At 45.4% G+C, this 15,206-nt stretch overlaps 1 protein-coding gene across 2 annotated transcripts in view; it reads right to left on the bottom strand.

The window, feature by feature from the left end:
* Positions 1–151: 151 nt before the first annotated feature.
* Positions 152–15,206, bottom strand: part of AP3M2 (adaptor related protein complex 3 subunit mu 2) — a 68,092-nt gene continuing 53,037 nt past the window's right edge. For both annotated transcript variants that reach the window (XM_030199642.1, XM_030199643.1), the window contains 3 exons: positions 10,340–10,547; positions 8,278–8,422; positions 152–732 (listed from right to left, as the gene is read on the bottom strand). In XM_030199642.1, coding sequence (XP_030055502.1) covers positions 632–732; positions 8,278–8,422; positions 10,340–10,547 — 454 coding nt within the window. In that variant the 3' untranslated portion in view covers positions 152–631. The remainder of the gene's footprint in view (positions 733–8,277; positions 8,423–10,339; positions 10,548–15,206) is intronic.

Here is a 15,206-nt window from a genome sequence, read left to right as displayed (position 1 = left end):
GTTCAGTTTTCAGCACATGCCTGCTGCAGACTGCCAAGGTGGAAAGAAGCGTTTTCCCATTAGCTGAGATATTTTTTTTGGGTGGTGGTTGTGGGGGGGGGGGGGGGGGGGGGGACAATTGGTGCCCACCCACTTCTTCCCTAGGCCCACCCAAAATCTGTTGTCTGGCTACGCCCCTGGGATGGGGGCTACGTGCATTCTATAAACCACGCCTAACTTTAAGCAAAGTTTATAGAAGTGCACTAAGTGCGGTTTTTTGTGCCTATTTTTAGACACCATATGTTGAATCTGGTCCTAAATGCCAAGACTGCCTCTTAGTAAGGTTTGAATCATGAGCAGAAAATAAAGCCTTCCTTGCCTTCAGGCTGAGATCGAGATCGAGATCCGGTATAATATGGAGTGTTGGGGGGGTCGGGGGAGAGGTTAACACTCTAATATCCAACCCTATTGGGGACAGGAAATTGTTTGGATCCCGGCCACACTAGGAGGATTAACCCTCCTGCAGAAGAAGAAGATGACGAAATGAAAAGCTGGTAATAAGAAATTCTGGAAGGCGGGAAGGAGAGGAAATTCCTCCAGCAGCTGGTAGAACAGGGGAAGATGGAAAGTTTCTGATCCTGCACTCCTGGGTCTATGTCCGGACCTGGAATTTCCCAGCCTTGGTCATGTACTTGATGCCTTTGAACGGTTTATACTTCTCTCCATACATATCCAGCCTATTCACCTTCAGCCCTGTAATACAAGGGTACAAAGGGATAAAGGTTTCAGTGGTAAGAAATCCAGTGGCAACTGTGAATGGATCACAGCAGAGACAGAAGTGCTGATTTAAACTTTAGCGCCAATCATTTCTCTGGCTATGAAAACATAGGCAGTGCAAACAGTATGATCTCAATGCCCTCACATTGCATACGGCACTTTAAGGTTTTCTTTGCATGCTGAGAGTTGTTGCTGCCATCGTAGTCCACTTGGATATGTGGAAATAAGGGTCAACAGCCAAGTTACAGGGCAGGGGTAAGCAGCCTGCGTCCCACAAGACCACGAGAAGGATATACAGAAAACATCATCAAGTTTTGGTAATTTTAAATACTGTATTTCACAAATATTTTCAGAATAGCCACTCTAGCACCTTGTTTCAATCATTTTCTGTTAAAGTTTTACTTATTTATTTATCACAGAAGGTCTGTAGAGCTTTTGCACATTAGAAAAAACAACAAAACGGAAGAATGCAAGAGAACCAGGCTCGAAAAATATATGAAAAACCGAATTTATTGCACAGGGTCCTGTGCAATAAATTCGGTTTTTCATATATTTTTCGAGCCTGGTTCTCTTGCATTCTTCCGTTTTGTTGTTTTTTCTGTTGTTTTGTACGGAAGAACTGGACTCTTCGTCGTTTTTGAGCTTTTGCACATTGCCAGTTACAATATTACATAATGCTGCAGACTGCTAGGGATAGTACTGGCATTCATGCAGCCCTCTGTGTATTAAGGTTGCCCACCCCTGTTATAGAGGACACCTTTTTATTACACCAAATTTATTCTTGACAAGCTTTCAAGAGTTATCCCGTCTTCATCGGGTTAGTGAAGAAACAATGCATTTGCATAGGGTTTAAATAATCATTATTATCATCATCATCAACTTTATTTGACATACTGCAAAACCAGTAAAAACATCTAAGCAGTTTACAAATTAAAATTAAACAATAAAAGAAAGGTTAGACATACAGATAGGGAAAGTGTATAAAGAACATAAGTGTTGCCATACTGGGACAGACAGAACATCCATCAAGCCCAGTATCCTGTTTCCCCAACAGTGGCCAATCCAGGTCACAAGTACCTGGCAAGATCCCAGAACAGTGAAACAGATTTTATGCTGCTTATCCTAGAATTTGCAGTGGATTTTCCCAAGTCCATCTTAATAATGGCTTATGGACTTTTAGGAAATTACTCAAACCCTTTTTAAATCCTACTAAACTAAATGCTTTTACCACATTCTCCAGCAACGAATTTAAGAGTTTAATTACATGCTGTGTGAAGAAATACTTTCTCCAAATTGTTTTAAATGTACTACTTAGTAGCTTCATTGAGTGTCCCCCCCCCCGTTCTTGTATTTTTGGAAACGGTAAACAGCAAATCACGTCTACCTGTTCCACTCCACTCAGTACTACTACTACTACTATTTAGCATTTCTATAGCGCTACAAGGCATATGCAGCGCTGCACAAACATAGAAGAAAGACAGTCCCTGCTCAAAGAGCTTACAATCTAATAGACAAAAAATAAAGTAAGCAAATCAAATCAATTAATGTGTACAGGAAGGAGGAGAGGAGGGTAAGTGGAGGCAAGTGGTTACAAGTGGTTACGAGTCAAAAGCAATGTTAAAGAGGTGAGCTTTCAGTCTAGATTTAAAGGTGGCCAAGGATGGGGCAAGACATAGGGGCTCCGGAAGTTTATTCCAGGCGTAGGGTGCAGCGAGACAGAAGGCGCGGTCTGGAGTTGGCAGTAGTGGAGAAGGGAACAGATAAGAAGGATTTATCCATGGAGCGGAGTGCACGGGAAGGGGTGCAGGGAAGGACGAGTGTGGAGAGATACTGGGGCGCAGCAGAGTGAGTACATTTATAGGTTAGTAGAAGAAGTTTGAACAGGATGCGAAAACGGATAGGGAGCCAGTGAAGCGACTTGAGGAGAGGGGTAGTATGAGTAAAGCAACCCTGGCGGAAGACGAGACGGGCAGCAGAGTTTTGAACCGATTGGAGAGGGGAGAGGTGACTAAGTGGGAGGCCAGCAAGAAGCAGATTGCAGTAGTCTAAACGAGAGGTGACAAGGGTGTGGATGAGGGTTTCGGTAGAGTGCTCGGAAAGAAAGGGGCAGATTTTACGGATGTTGTAAAGAAAGAAACGACAGGTCTTTGCGATCTGCTGGATATGAGCAGAGAAGGAGAGAGAAGAATCAAAGATGACCCCAAGGTTTCGAGCTGAGGAGACAGGGAGAATGAGAGAGCCATCAACAGAAATAGAAAACGGGGGGAGTGGGGAGGTGGGTTTGGGGGGAAAATGAGAAGCTCGGTTTTGGTCATGTTTAATTTCAGGTGGTGTTGAGACATCCAGACAGCAATGTCAGACAAGCACGCTGAAACTTTGGTTTGGATGCAAGGTGAGATATCAGGGGTAGAAAGGTAGATTTGGGAGTCATCAGCATAGAGATGGTAGAAAAAGCCATGGGATGAGATTAATGAACCAAGGGAAGAAGTGTAGATAGAAAAGAGGAGGGGACCAAGAACAGAACCCTGAGGTACGCCGACAGGCAGAGGGATAGAAGTAGAAGAGGATCCACCAGAGTGAACACTGAAGGTGCGGAAGGAGAGGTAGGAAGAGAACCAAGAAAGGACAGAGCCCTGGAATCCAAGTGAGGACAGGGTATCGAGGAGTATGCTGTGATCGACAGTGTCAAAAGCAGCGGAAAGATCAAGAAGAATGAGGATGGAATAGAGACCTCTGGATTTAGCCAGAAATAGGTCATTGGAGACTTTAGTAAGAGCAGTTTCGGTTGAGTGGAGAGGGCGAAAACCAGATTGTAGTGGGTCAAGAATAGCATGTGAGGAGAGAAAATCAAGGCAGCGGTGGTGAACAGCACGCTCAAGTAATTTGGAGAGAAAAGGGAGGAGGGAGATGGGTCGGTAATTAGAGAGACAAGTAGGGTCGAGTGAAGGCTTCTTAAGGAGAGGTGTGACCACAGCATGTTTAAAGGCAGTAGGGACAGTTGCAGTGGAAAGTGAGAGGTTGAGAATGTGACAGATAAAAGGAATAAGAACAGATGAGATGGCATTAAGAAGGTGGGTGGGAATGGGATCAGAGGAACAGGTGGTACATTTTGAGGACGAAAGGAGAAGTGTAGTTTCCTCTATAGTAACTTCAGGAAAGGAGGAAAAGGAATGAGGGGAAGGAGAGAGAGGGGAACGAACTAGTGGAGGGAGAGGTGGCAAGGTAGAGAATTCAAGGTTTATCTTTTGAACCTTGTCGTGAAAGAATTCAGCAAGGGTCTGAGAAGATAATGAAGGGGGAGTTGGGGGAGGGGGCACCTTGAGGAGAGAGTTCAATGTGGTGAAGAGAAGTCGAGGATTAGAGCCAAGAGAGTTGGTCAGTTGGATATAATAATCCTGTTTGGCATGTAAAAGAGCAGATTGGAAGGAGGTCAGCATGAACTTAAAGTGTAAGAAATCAGCAAGGGCATGAGATTTCCACCAGAGGCGTTCGGTGGAGTGGGTACAGGAACATAGGTAGCGGATATTAGAAGTCAGCCAAGGTTGGGGTTTTGTATGCCTTATAGGGCAGGTCATCAAAGGTGCAAGAGTGTCTAAGGTAGAGGATAGAGTATTGTTGTAAAAAGAAACAGCCTCATTGACAGACGTGGATGGTGCCACAGTAGAGAGGAGGTTTGAAACATGGGAGGATAGAGATGAAGGGTCAATATCGTGAAGATTCCTAGATAAATTAGATAAGATAGGACGGGACTGGGAGGGAGGAGATTTAAGTGTGAAAGTTATAAGATGGTGATCAGAGAGGGGAAGATCAGAGGCAAGGAAACTAGAGGATGAACAGTTGGAGGAGAAGGTGCTGCGTTCAGCACCTAACCCTTACTGTTCAGTGAATCCAGACTGCCCCAATTTGACTGCCCCTATCAGACCGACCGTTCACTTGTCTATTAGATTGTAAGCTCTTTGAGCAGGGACTGTCTCTCTTTGTTAAATTGTACAGCACTGCGTAACCCTAGTAGCGCTCTAGAAATGTTAAGTAGTAGTAAGATGAGATCAAGACAGTGACCATTTTGATGAGTGGGGGAGGTGGAGCATAGTTGGACATTAAAGGAGGACGTTAAAGCGAGTAACTTGGAAATATAAGAGTTGGAAGGATCATTAGCAGGAATATTAAAGTCACCAAGGATGAGACAGGGGGAGGAAGGATCATGGAAGAAGGCAAGCCACGCATCAAAGTCACTGAGAAAGGATGAAAGGGACTTATCAAGTAAACATTTAATGGTGGTGATTTATTTCTTGAACCTAAACAATTGTTGGCATTTTTGGTGGCTTGGGAGAACGATCCGACTACGATGGTAGTTCCCTTTGGTTAGCACGCAATCTGGCTGTCAGTGTATAGGATTCCTCTGCCTTGTTGGTTAGGGTTTTATTTCTTTTTCTATATTTATATTTCCTGCTTGACTCCAGCAATATTGTGACTAATGAATGACATTTATTTCCTCTATTAAGCAGGCTTTCTCTATCTCAGTCTTTTTCTGATTTCTTTTTCAAGTGTATCCTTGAATGTTATGTTGAAATTCTAAAATACACTAAAATTACTGCAAACTGTCCAAAACACGGTAGCAAGACTGATTTTCAAGAAATCAAAATATGAAACAGCAACCCCATTGCTTGAAACACTACATTGGCTACCAGTCAAGGCAAGAATATTTTTCAAAGCGAGCATCCTAATCTTCAAGATACTGTTTGGAATAGCACTTGAGTACCGTATTTTTCGGACTATAAGACGCACTTTTTCCCCCCAAATTTGGGAGGAAAATGGGGGGTGCGTCTTATAGTCCGAAGGTAGCGAGTTCCGAGTTCGGGATCGCCCTCCTCTACTCACGTCACGCGATGTTCCCTGGTGGTCTAGTGACGTCGGGGCAGGAAAGAGCCCCCTCTTTCCTGCCCAGCGCACTGCTCTCCGTCCTCCTGTATGCTGCCTGACGGTCTCGGCGAGATTCAAAATGGCTGCCGAGACTTCAATTCTCGGCGGTCATTTTGAATCTCGCCGAGACCGTCAGGCAGCATACAGGAGGGCGGAGAGCAGCGCGCTGGGCAGGAAAGAGGGGGCTCTTTCCTGCCCCGACGTCACTAGACCACCAGGGAACATCGCGTGACGTGAGTAGGGGAGGGCGATCCCGAACTCGGACAAGACGCACCGGAGCACCTAGGTTTTAGAGGAGGGAAAAAGGAAAAAAAAATTTTTTTCCTATTTCCCTCCTCTAAAACCTAGGTGCGTCTTATGGTCCGGTGCGTCTTATAGTCCGAAAAATACGGTATATGCTTAACATGACTGAACTATCCTCAAGAAATGCCAGCCCAATAAACAGAAACTACCTACTCCTACATCTACCCAACTGCAAAAACACCATCTACAAAACTATCTACACAGCAGAATTTTGCTACCAGGGTTCCAAATGGTGGAACTCAATACCAAAAACCATAAGAAGCATCACAAATCTCCTCCAATTCAGAAGAGAAATGGAAACCTACCTCTTCAAAAACTTCTACACATAATCACAAAGATATCGCCGCTTTCCTTTCAAATGTACCTTTTCAAAAACTATGTGAATAAACATTACCAAAACTCTACAGCTGAACACAAAAGCTACCACTACCTTTTCCTCTTCAATCTATCTCGTCAAAAACTCTATGAATAACCACACAAACTAAAGATGTCCTCTCCACACTGCACAGCACTATTGTAACTCCACCAAAATGTAAATTGTAAGCCACTTTGAACAGAAATGTGTTTTTGGATAATAGTGGGATACAAGAATGAATAAATAAATAAAATACAATACATATAGAATGGGAGGGAGTGTGACAGAGAGAAAGAGAGAGGCAAAATGTGTCCTACCAAGCAGGAGAGACAGAGATGTAGAATGGAAGGGAGTGTGATACAGAGAGAGAATGTGTCCTACAGAGCAGGACAGACAGAGATATAGAATGAGAAGGAGTGTGTCCTACAGAGCAGACTGTGATAGAGAATGGAAGGGAGTGTGCTACAGAGAGAGAAAGAGAGAGTCCTAAAAAGAACGAGAAACAGTGAAATAGAATGGCAGGGAGTGTGACACACATAAAGAGTGTGACCTACCAAACAAGAGAGACAGTGATATAGAATGGGGAGTGTGACAGAGAGAGAGAGCATGTCCCTATGAGGAAAGGCTGAAGTGTCTAGGGCTCTTCAGCTTGGAGAAGAGACGGCTGAGGCAAGATATGACAGAGGTCTATAAAATAATGAGTGGAGTAGAATGGGCATATGTGAATTGTTTGTTTACTCTTTCCAAAAATACTAGGACTAGGGGGCATGCGATGATGCTACAAAGTAGTAAATTTAATACAAATCGGAGAAAATGTTTCTTCACTCAACATGTAATTAAACTCTGGAATTCACTGCCAGAGAATGTGGTGAAGGCAGTTAGCTTAGCGGGGTTTAAAAAGAGTCTGGACGGCATCCTAAAGGAAAAGTCCATAGACCATTATTAAATTGACTTGTGGAATATCCACTGCTTATTTCTGGAATAAGCAGCATAAAATGTATTGAGCTTTTTTGGGATCTTGCCAGGTGTTTGTGACCTGGATTGGCCACTATTGGAAACAGGATGCTGGGCTTGATGGACATTCGGTCTGTCCCAGTGTGGCAATACTTATGTAATGATCTACCAAGCAGGAGAAACAGAGACACAAAATGGGAGGGAGTGTGACAAAGAGAGAGAGAGTGTGTCCTTCCCAGCAAGAGAGACAGTGATATAGAACGGGAAGGAGTGTAATATGGAGAGAGAACCGGCAACTAGACGTATGTGCCACTTACGCACGTCACAGGTGTCAATATTTGGTGTTTATGTGCGAATGTGCAACAGGCGCTTTTCTTCATTATAGCATCTACATGCTATAATGTGTAACCTCAGGGGGCGTCTACGTGGGTGGAGAAAGGGTGGACCGTGGGTGTATCTTCAAGTGACACGCGTAACAAAGAATGCTCTCAGTCGCATGCATCACTTGGCCCATGAAGGGCATGCCTATTCACACCTGCCATTGACATGGCCACCATGAACTGAGCATACACGGAGAGTGCCAGTGTCAGAGGTGAAATCGTGCCGCTGTCTTCCTCGCTGCTCAGGCAACACAAGGGGCTCAGACAGAGGACATTTTCAGCTGGTGGGGCTTGGGCATTCCCACCAGCCAAGATATTAATTTTAACACAGCAGGGAGGGGAGAGCAGAGATGAAACGCATGGGCCTACCCAGAAATGGACTTCTGGCTACACTACAGCTATGGAACAACTTTTGTCCAGAAACAGAACTTTAATTAATCGTCCTTTATTATTGTTCTCGATGCTGCAACTACGTCCAGAATATAGAATGAGGCTTCTCATATACAGTGGTGGATTTGTACACAATAAAGCATACGGGGCAGATTTCTCAAGTGCTGAGTCAGGGATTAGACTGTGCAAGAATCAGCAATCTGGCCTATAAACGTTTACCTGAGATGGCCAACTGCTGGATTTTGAAGTGGAGGTTAATGGTTGGGTTTTCATCGGGTTTAGAAGCTCCTGTCTGAAGACTCATTGTTCCCTTCAGGCTTGGTAACTTTTGGGGGTTTATCTTCCCCACATCCCATGAAAGTAACTGCAGAGGTGTGAAAAGGCAGAAATAAAGAGTCAAATCAACAGATGACTTTTATCTAGATAACCTTCTAAAATAAGACCAAATTCAAAACAATTCAGGCGCTTTCTTATATATCAAATCTTCAAATATATAAGAATGCCCATTTTATATTACATATTCCAGATTCATCAGACCTCAGTGGTGCCACTTAAAGGTATAGCATTTTCAAACCTTCAAGATTTATGCACCCACCTCCTCAATGATCCAATAAGCTTATATAATTTATTTATTTAGATTTTGCTCACACCTTTTTCAGTAGTAGCTCAAGGTGAGTTGCATTTAGGTACACAGGGTATTTCCCTGTCCATGGAGGGCTCACAATCTAATTTTGTACCTGAGACAATGGAAGGTTAAATGACTTGCCCAAACTCACAAGGCACAGCAGTGGGATTTGAACCAAGCACCTCTAGATAGCAAGACTGGTGTTCTAACCACTAGGCTACTCCTGCACTCAAAAGCATTTGTTATATCAAAATATCAATAGTTCAAATATTCAAACATTTTTGTAATTTTGTAATTTTTATAATTCTAAAAAATAGTATTCATCTGAAAAATGTTTAAGTCAAATAAGTCGGGACCAGTTCCGACATGACTCATCATGCTGTCTCAGGCTGTCTCAAGGTCAAAGAGGTGAGTCTGGTTGACTAAAGGGGACATTCCTTGAGATAGACTGAGGAAGAAACATGAGTCATGTCGGAACTGGGCGTTCTTACACATTTGAAGATTTATCATCTAGCTAAGGCATCTTTACATATTTTGTTCCCCTTACCCAACTGTGTCTGTTTTAACTCCCCCCCACACACACAATCCCTACTAGCCATACTTGTACCATCCTTGAAGGTCCTCTTCTAGGGTTTCTTTCCAATGGAACTCATAATATCAGATATGATCAGCTAACCTTCTTAATCCCTTCTCTATCGCCACCTGAAACTGAACATGGCCAAGACTGAACTTATTGTTTTCCCACCTAAACCCACTTCTCCTCTCCCTTCACTCTCTATCTCAGTTGATAACACCCTCATTGTCCCCGTCTCATCTGCCCGCAACCTCAGTGTCATCATCGACTCCTCCCTCTCCTTCTCTGCGCATATCCAGCAGATAGCCAAGACCTGTTGCTTCTTCCTCTATAACATTAGCAAAATTCGCCCCTTCCTCTCCGAGCACACCACCCGAACTCTCATCCACTCTCTCATTACCTCTCGCCTTGACTACTGCAACCTACTCCTCACCGGCCTCCCACTTAGCCATCTATCCCCCCTTCAGTCCATTCAGAACTCTGCCGCACGTCTTATCTTACGCCTTAACCGATATACTCATATCACCCCTCTCCTCAAGTCACTTCACTGGCTTCCGATCAGATACTGCATACAGTTCAAGCTTCTCCTACTCACCTACAAATGCACTCGATCTGCAGCCCCTCCTTACCTCTCTACCCTCATCTCCCCTTACGTCCCTACCCGTAACCTCCGCTCTCAAGACAAATCCCTCCTTTCAGTACCCTTCTCCACCACCGCCAACTCTAGGCTTCGCCCTTTCTGCCTCGCCTCACCCTATGCTTGGAACAAACTCCCTGAGCCCATACGCCGGGCCCCCTCCCTACCCATCTTCAAATCATTGCTCAAAGCCCACCTCTTCAATGTCGCCTTAGGCACCTAATCACTACACCTCTTCTCAGGAAATCTCAACTACCCCAACTTGACATTTCGTCCTTTAGATTGTAAGCTCTTCTGAGCAGGGACCATCCTTATTCGTTAATTTGTACAGCGCTGCGTAACCCTAGTAGCACTCTAGAAATGTTAAGTAGTAGTAGTAGTATCTGCAGCGTGCATATTCCATGCAATCCCAGCAGCAACCTTACCACTGTTCCATGCTTCTTACCTTGGTAACAGGGTCAAACGTGTAGGTCCCCTGTGAAGGGCTGAGAGTCATATTTAAGACTCCTTTTGGCATTTGGCTGGTGACTGTCACAGCTTCCACAATTTTCCCCATGGTTTGTTTGGGTCCCACCGTGATTTCAAAGCGGGCAGTGGAACTGCTGTCACGGAAATTGATCACGTGCTTCACATAAACGGGAATTGCCACCAGGCTGAAATAAAACCATGAGAAATCTAGTACAAGGCATCCGAACACAGAAAAAATATATAGTACAGCTTCCCCCACTAAACAGCTCATTGATCAGAAATCTCACTCCCACCTTCTAGCTATTTAATAGAGATGGGCAATAAAATGCATGGTGACTGTTAACTGGGTTTAGTCTAGTTTAGTTTACTTTAAGTTTTAATACACTACTTTTCAGCCTTGGCTAAGGACATAATAAAGCAATTTTTAATTTAAAATGAAGAAGATAAACAAAGCAAAAAAAAATAATTACAATCAATTGACAGAATAAAGAGAAAGGAAAGAGAGAGAGAGCTGGTGTTCCCTGGAAAACCCCATGCCAAGACCAGAAGTGTAACTACCACTGAATGAACTTGGCAAAAGGGCCAGGGCCACCCAATGGTAGGGGCCACCTGTAGTTGCTCCAGCCCTCCCCCCACAAGTTCAGCATCTCTCTATCACTGCCCCCCCCCCCCCACCCAGTCCTCCAAACATGCGGTGGGCTGCCAGCAGAGGCAGTAGTGTAACTAGACAGTCTCCAGCCCTGCTAGGGTCTTTCCTCTGCTGTGTCCTACCTCTCTGATGCAACTTCCTGTGGGAAGGACACCACTGCTAGAGACTTACCATGCATTTGGAGGACTGAGGGAGGGTGATAGAGAGACACTGAGCCCACACGGGGGAGGGGGTGATGCTGGACAAGGTGGGGAGCAGAGGAAAAAAAAGAGACAGAGAGACCCAGAGCAAACAGAGATGCTGGATCTGGAGTGGGATGAAACAGAGAGAGAGAGAAAGACCAGGAGTAAGGGGAAGAGGTTAAGAGGAGAGAGGGGAAGAGATACCAGACCTATTCGGTGGGGGGAGGTGGGGGAAGAGATGCTGGACCTGGGGGGAAGCAGAAGAAAGTACATAAGTGTTGTGGTACAGACCAAAGGCCCATCAAGCCCAGCATTCTGTTTCCAACAGTGGCCAATCCAGAAATCTGGAGCAAAGAGGAAGGGGAAGAGAGGGGGATGGATGCTGGACAGAGGTAAGGAGAAGAGGAGAGGGAGAGACTGGACTGGGGAAAAGAAGAGATGCTAGACCAACAGAGGGAGGGAGATAGAGATGCCAGACCATGAGGGGTGGGGGTGCAGGAGGAAGGGAAGATAGAGGGGAGACGCTGAACATGAAGAGGGACAGGGACACAGAGAAGAAATGCTGGGCAAGGACAGAGCATAGGGGCAATCCTGGACAGAAGGGAGGGATTGGGACACAGAGGCGGATACTGGACAGAGTAACATACAGAAATAAAGGAGAGATGTAGAATATGGAGAGAGGATAGGGAGTCTAAGAAGAGAGATGCTAAACATGGGGGGGAGGACAGGAACAAGGAAACAGAGGGAAGATACTGGACAGGATAGGGCCATAGAGGAAGATGGATGGTGGACATAGAGAAAGAAGAAATGTCAAAATGGCAGGAGACCCTAGAAAGAGAAATAAGAAAAACCATAGTAACATAGTAAGTGACGGCAGATAAAGACCTGAATGGTCCATTCAGTCTGCCACTTATCAATTCAAGATTAAATCAACAATGAACGTGATGATATACACTTGATCATAGAAAAGCAGAAAAGATACACTAGGACCAAAGCAAAGCTCAGACAACAATGGTTGAAAAAAGTATTATTTTTCTGACTTTATTAATTGTAATATGTCAGCTTTGGGAAATGTGCATCTCTGATATCTTTCTATTTCTATGATAAATTTTCTATATAGGCCTGGAATTTGTTTCCTTTTGCTGGGTTTGTTTACCAGAGTCCTGAAGGGATTCTTCCTCCCCTCCTCCCCCACCCCGATCCCTACTACCTTGGGACAGATGGTGTTATAGGGGGCTCATTCAGTCCTAGCTACAACATTGGCTGAGACATCTGTGTATCTGCACAGAGAAAAACAAAAGGCAAGAAACAAAGATTGAGAGAGACAAATTACTGGACTGTGCAGATTGCTGTGAGAAAGACTGTGAGACTGTAAAAACAAGACTAGAAATGGAACCCTCTGTATGAAAGAGACCAGGGCTGAGATCTAATCACAGGGACCATCACTCTATGTTTGAGGACACCGAAGCTTGGATCTGTTAAACAGACACTCTCTGTGTGTGAGACAAACTGAAGCTGGAATCCAGTCACAGAGGCACTCCATATGTGTGAGAAAAGCTGGGGCTGGATTCTGATCACAGAGATTTGCTCTCTGTATGTAGGAGGGACTGGGGCTGAGTTCCAGTCACAGAGACCTTCTCCATGTTTGTGAGAGAGCAGGACTTGGGCATGATCATATATGATGAACTTAAGGTGGCCAAACAGGTAGAAAAGGCAATGGCTAAAGGCAGGATGCTTCGGCATATAAGGAGAGGAATGGCCAGATAATGCATCTGTGTAAGTCTCTGGTAAGACCTCATTAGAGTACTGTGTACAATTCTGGAGACCGGACCTTCAAAAAGATATAAACAGGATGGAGTTGGTCCAGAGGGTGGCTACTAAAATGGTCAGTGGTCTTCATCATAAAGCATATGGGGACAGACCAGTGGCGTACCAAGGGGGGGGGGGGGGGGGGGGGGGCGGTCCGCCCCGGGTGCACGCCGCTGGGGGGGGTGCCAAGCGCCGGTCAGCTTCGTTCGTTTCCATGCTCCCTCTGCCCCGGAACAGGAAGTAACCTGTACCGGGGCAGAGGGAGCATGAAAACGAACGAAGCTGACCGGCGCGCGGCACCCCCCCAGCGGCGTGAACCCGGGGGGGGGGGGTCTTTCGCCGGGGTGGGGGGTCACGCTGCACCGGGGGGGGGCGCCGCACCCGGGGGGGTGGGGCCCCCCTAGGAACGCCACTGGGACAGACTCTCAATATTATGTTATGCGACCATACTGCATTCCTTACCTCCTCTCTCACTTCTCTCCCTCTGTCTCTCCCCACCAACTACCTCGCCTTTAATGTGTCTGTTTGTCTATTACTAGATTGAAGTGTCCTTCTATACTGCTGTTAGCCTTTTGAACTAATGTAAGCCACATTGAGCCTGCCCATGGGCGGGAAAGTGTGGGATATAAATGCTTAAATAAATAAATAAATAAATATGTACATTTTGTAAGAAAGGTGGAGAAGGAATACTTCTGTGGCATAAATCCACAGGAAGCAAGTTTCTTTCAATTGATAGGAAGCTCTGGAATGAAGGGGCATAGGATGCAGGTGAAAGGGCACAGACTCAGGAATAACCTGAGGAAATATTTCTTCATGGAAAGGGTGGTGAATTCGTGGAGGAGGTGGTAGAGATGAGGACTGTATCTGAATTCAAGCAAGCTTGGGACAAGTATATAGGATATTCAAGGGAGAGAAAGGGATAGTAGATGCCATGGATAGGTCATTTGGTCTTTATCTGCCTTCATTATTCTATGCTTCTATGATTTAGTCACAAAAGACCTGCTCCCTATGTGTGGGAGGGACTAGGGGTGGGATCCACTCACAGATACCTGCTGCCTTTGTGTAAGAAGGACTGGGGCTTGGTTTTGGTCACAGATTCTCTCTCTCCCTGCACATGACATTGCCTGAAGCTAGTTACTGGTTGCAAACATTCCCTGTGTGAGAGAGGTACTGGGGCTGGCATCTAGATGCAGACATCTGACTTGTGTGGAAGAGAGAGCAATCACGGGTGACTCAAAATTATATAGCTAGAGTAATTTATTTATTTATTTTGATCATTTGTACCCCGCTTTTTGCCACGTAAAGCAGGTACATTACGCATTGATCACATCTCTCTTATTCTAAAATCCTTGCATTGGCTTCCCATGAAATATCACATTGAATTTAAAATGTAGTTACTAGTTGTTAAAGTTTAATTGTGTTTCTCCATTGTTATGCTCTGTTTTGAGACTGTCGTTCTTTTCCACCTTGGTAGTTCTGCTGTTTTGAGACTTCACCAGCCATCACGTTGCCTGAGATCTTCTCAAAAGAATTTGCTTGATGTTCTATCCTTTCGGCAAGTGTATGGAAGAATACAGATCCAGTGGCGTTCCTGGGGGGGGGGGGGCGGTGGGTGCGGTCCGCCCCGGGTGCACGCCGCCAGGGGGGTGCCGCGCGCGCCTGTCCTCCGTTGTTCCTGCTTCTTCTCTGCCCTGGAACAGGTTACTTCCTGTTCCGGGGCAGAGAAGAAGCATGGAACAACGGAGGACAGGCGCGCGCGGCACCCCCCCCCCCCCCCCCGGCGGCATGCACCCGGCGGGGGAGGGGCTTCCTTTGCAGGGGTGTCCTTTCGCCGTGGGGGGGCCGCGCTGTATCGGGGGGGCGCTGCACCCGGGGGGCGGGGCGCATCGGCAATCCGCCCCGGGTGCCAGCCCCCCTAGGAACGCCACTGTACAGATCCTCTATTTTTTACCTAATTTACATCATTGACCCACAAATATGGAATGCTCTACCTGCTGGGCTTCAATCCATACAGAACATTGCTCAGTTTAAGAAAGAACTGGACACTCATTTCTTTACTCAGGTATATGGATTACTGGAGCAATGAGGACGCTTTTGCTATGTCTTAAGAATCTTTATTTTTCAGTTTATTTTGTTATGTGTTTACACTGCTGATTGTTTTAATGACATATCTCATGGTGCGTTGCTTTTAATGTATTATTTCA

This window comes from Microcaecilia unicolor, chromosome 4, assembly GCF_901765095.1.
Source record: "Microcaecilia unicolor chromosome 4, aMicUni1.1, whole genome shotgun sequence".
Taxonomy (NCBI): Eukaryota; Metazoa; Chordata; class Amphibia; order Gymnophiona; family Siphonopidae; genus Microcaecilia; species Microcaecilia unicolor.
This window is presented reverse-complemented; position numbering and strand designations above follow the sequence as displayed.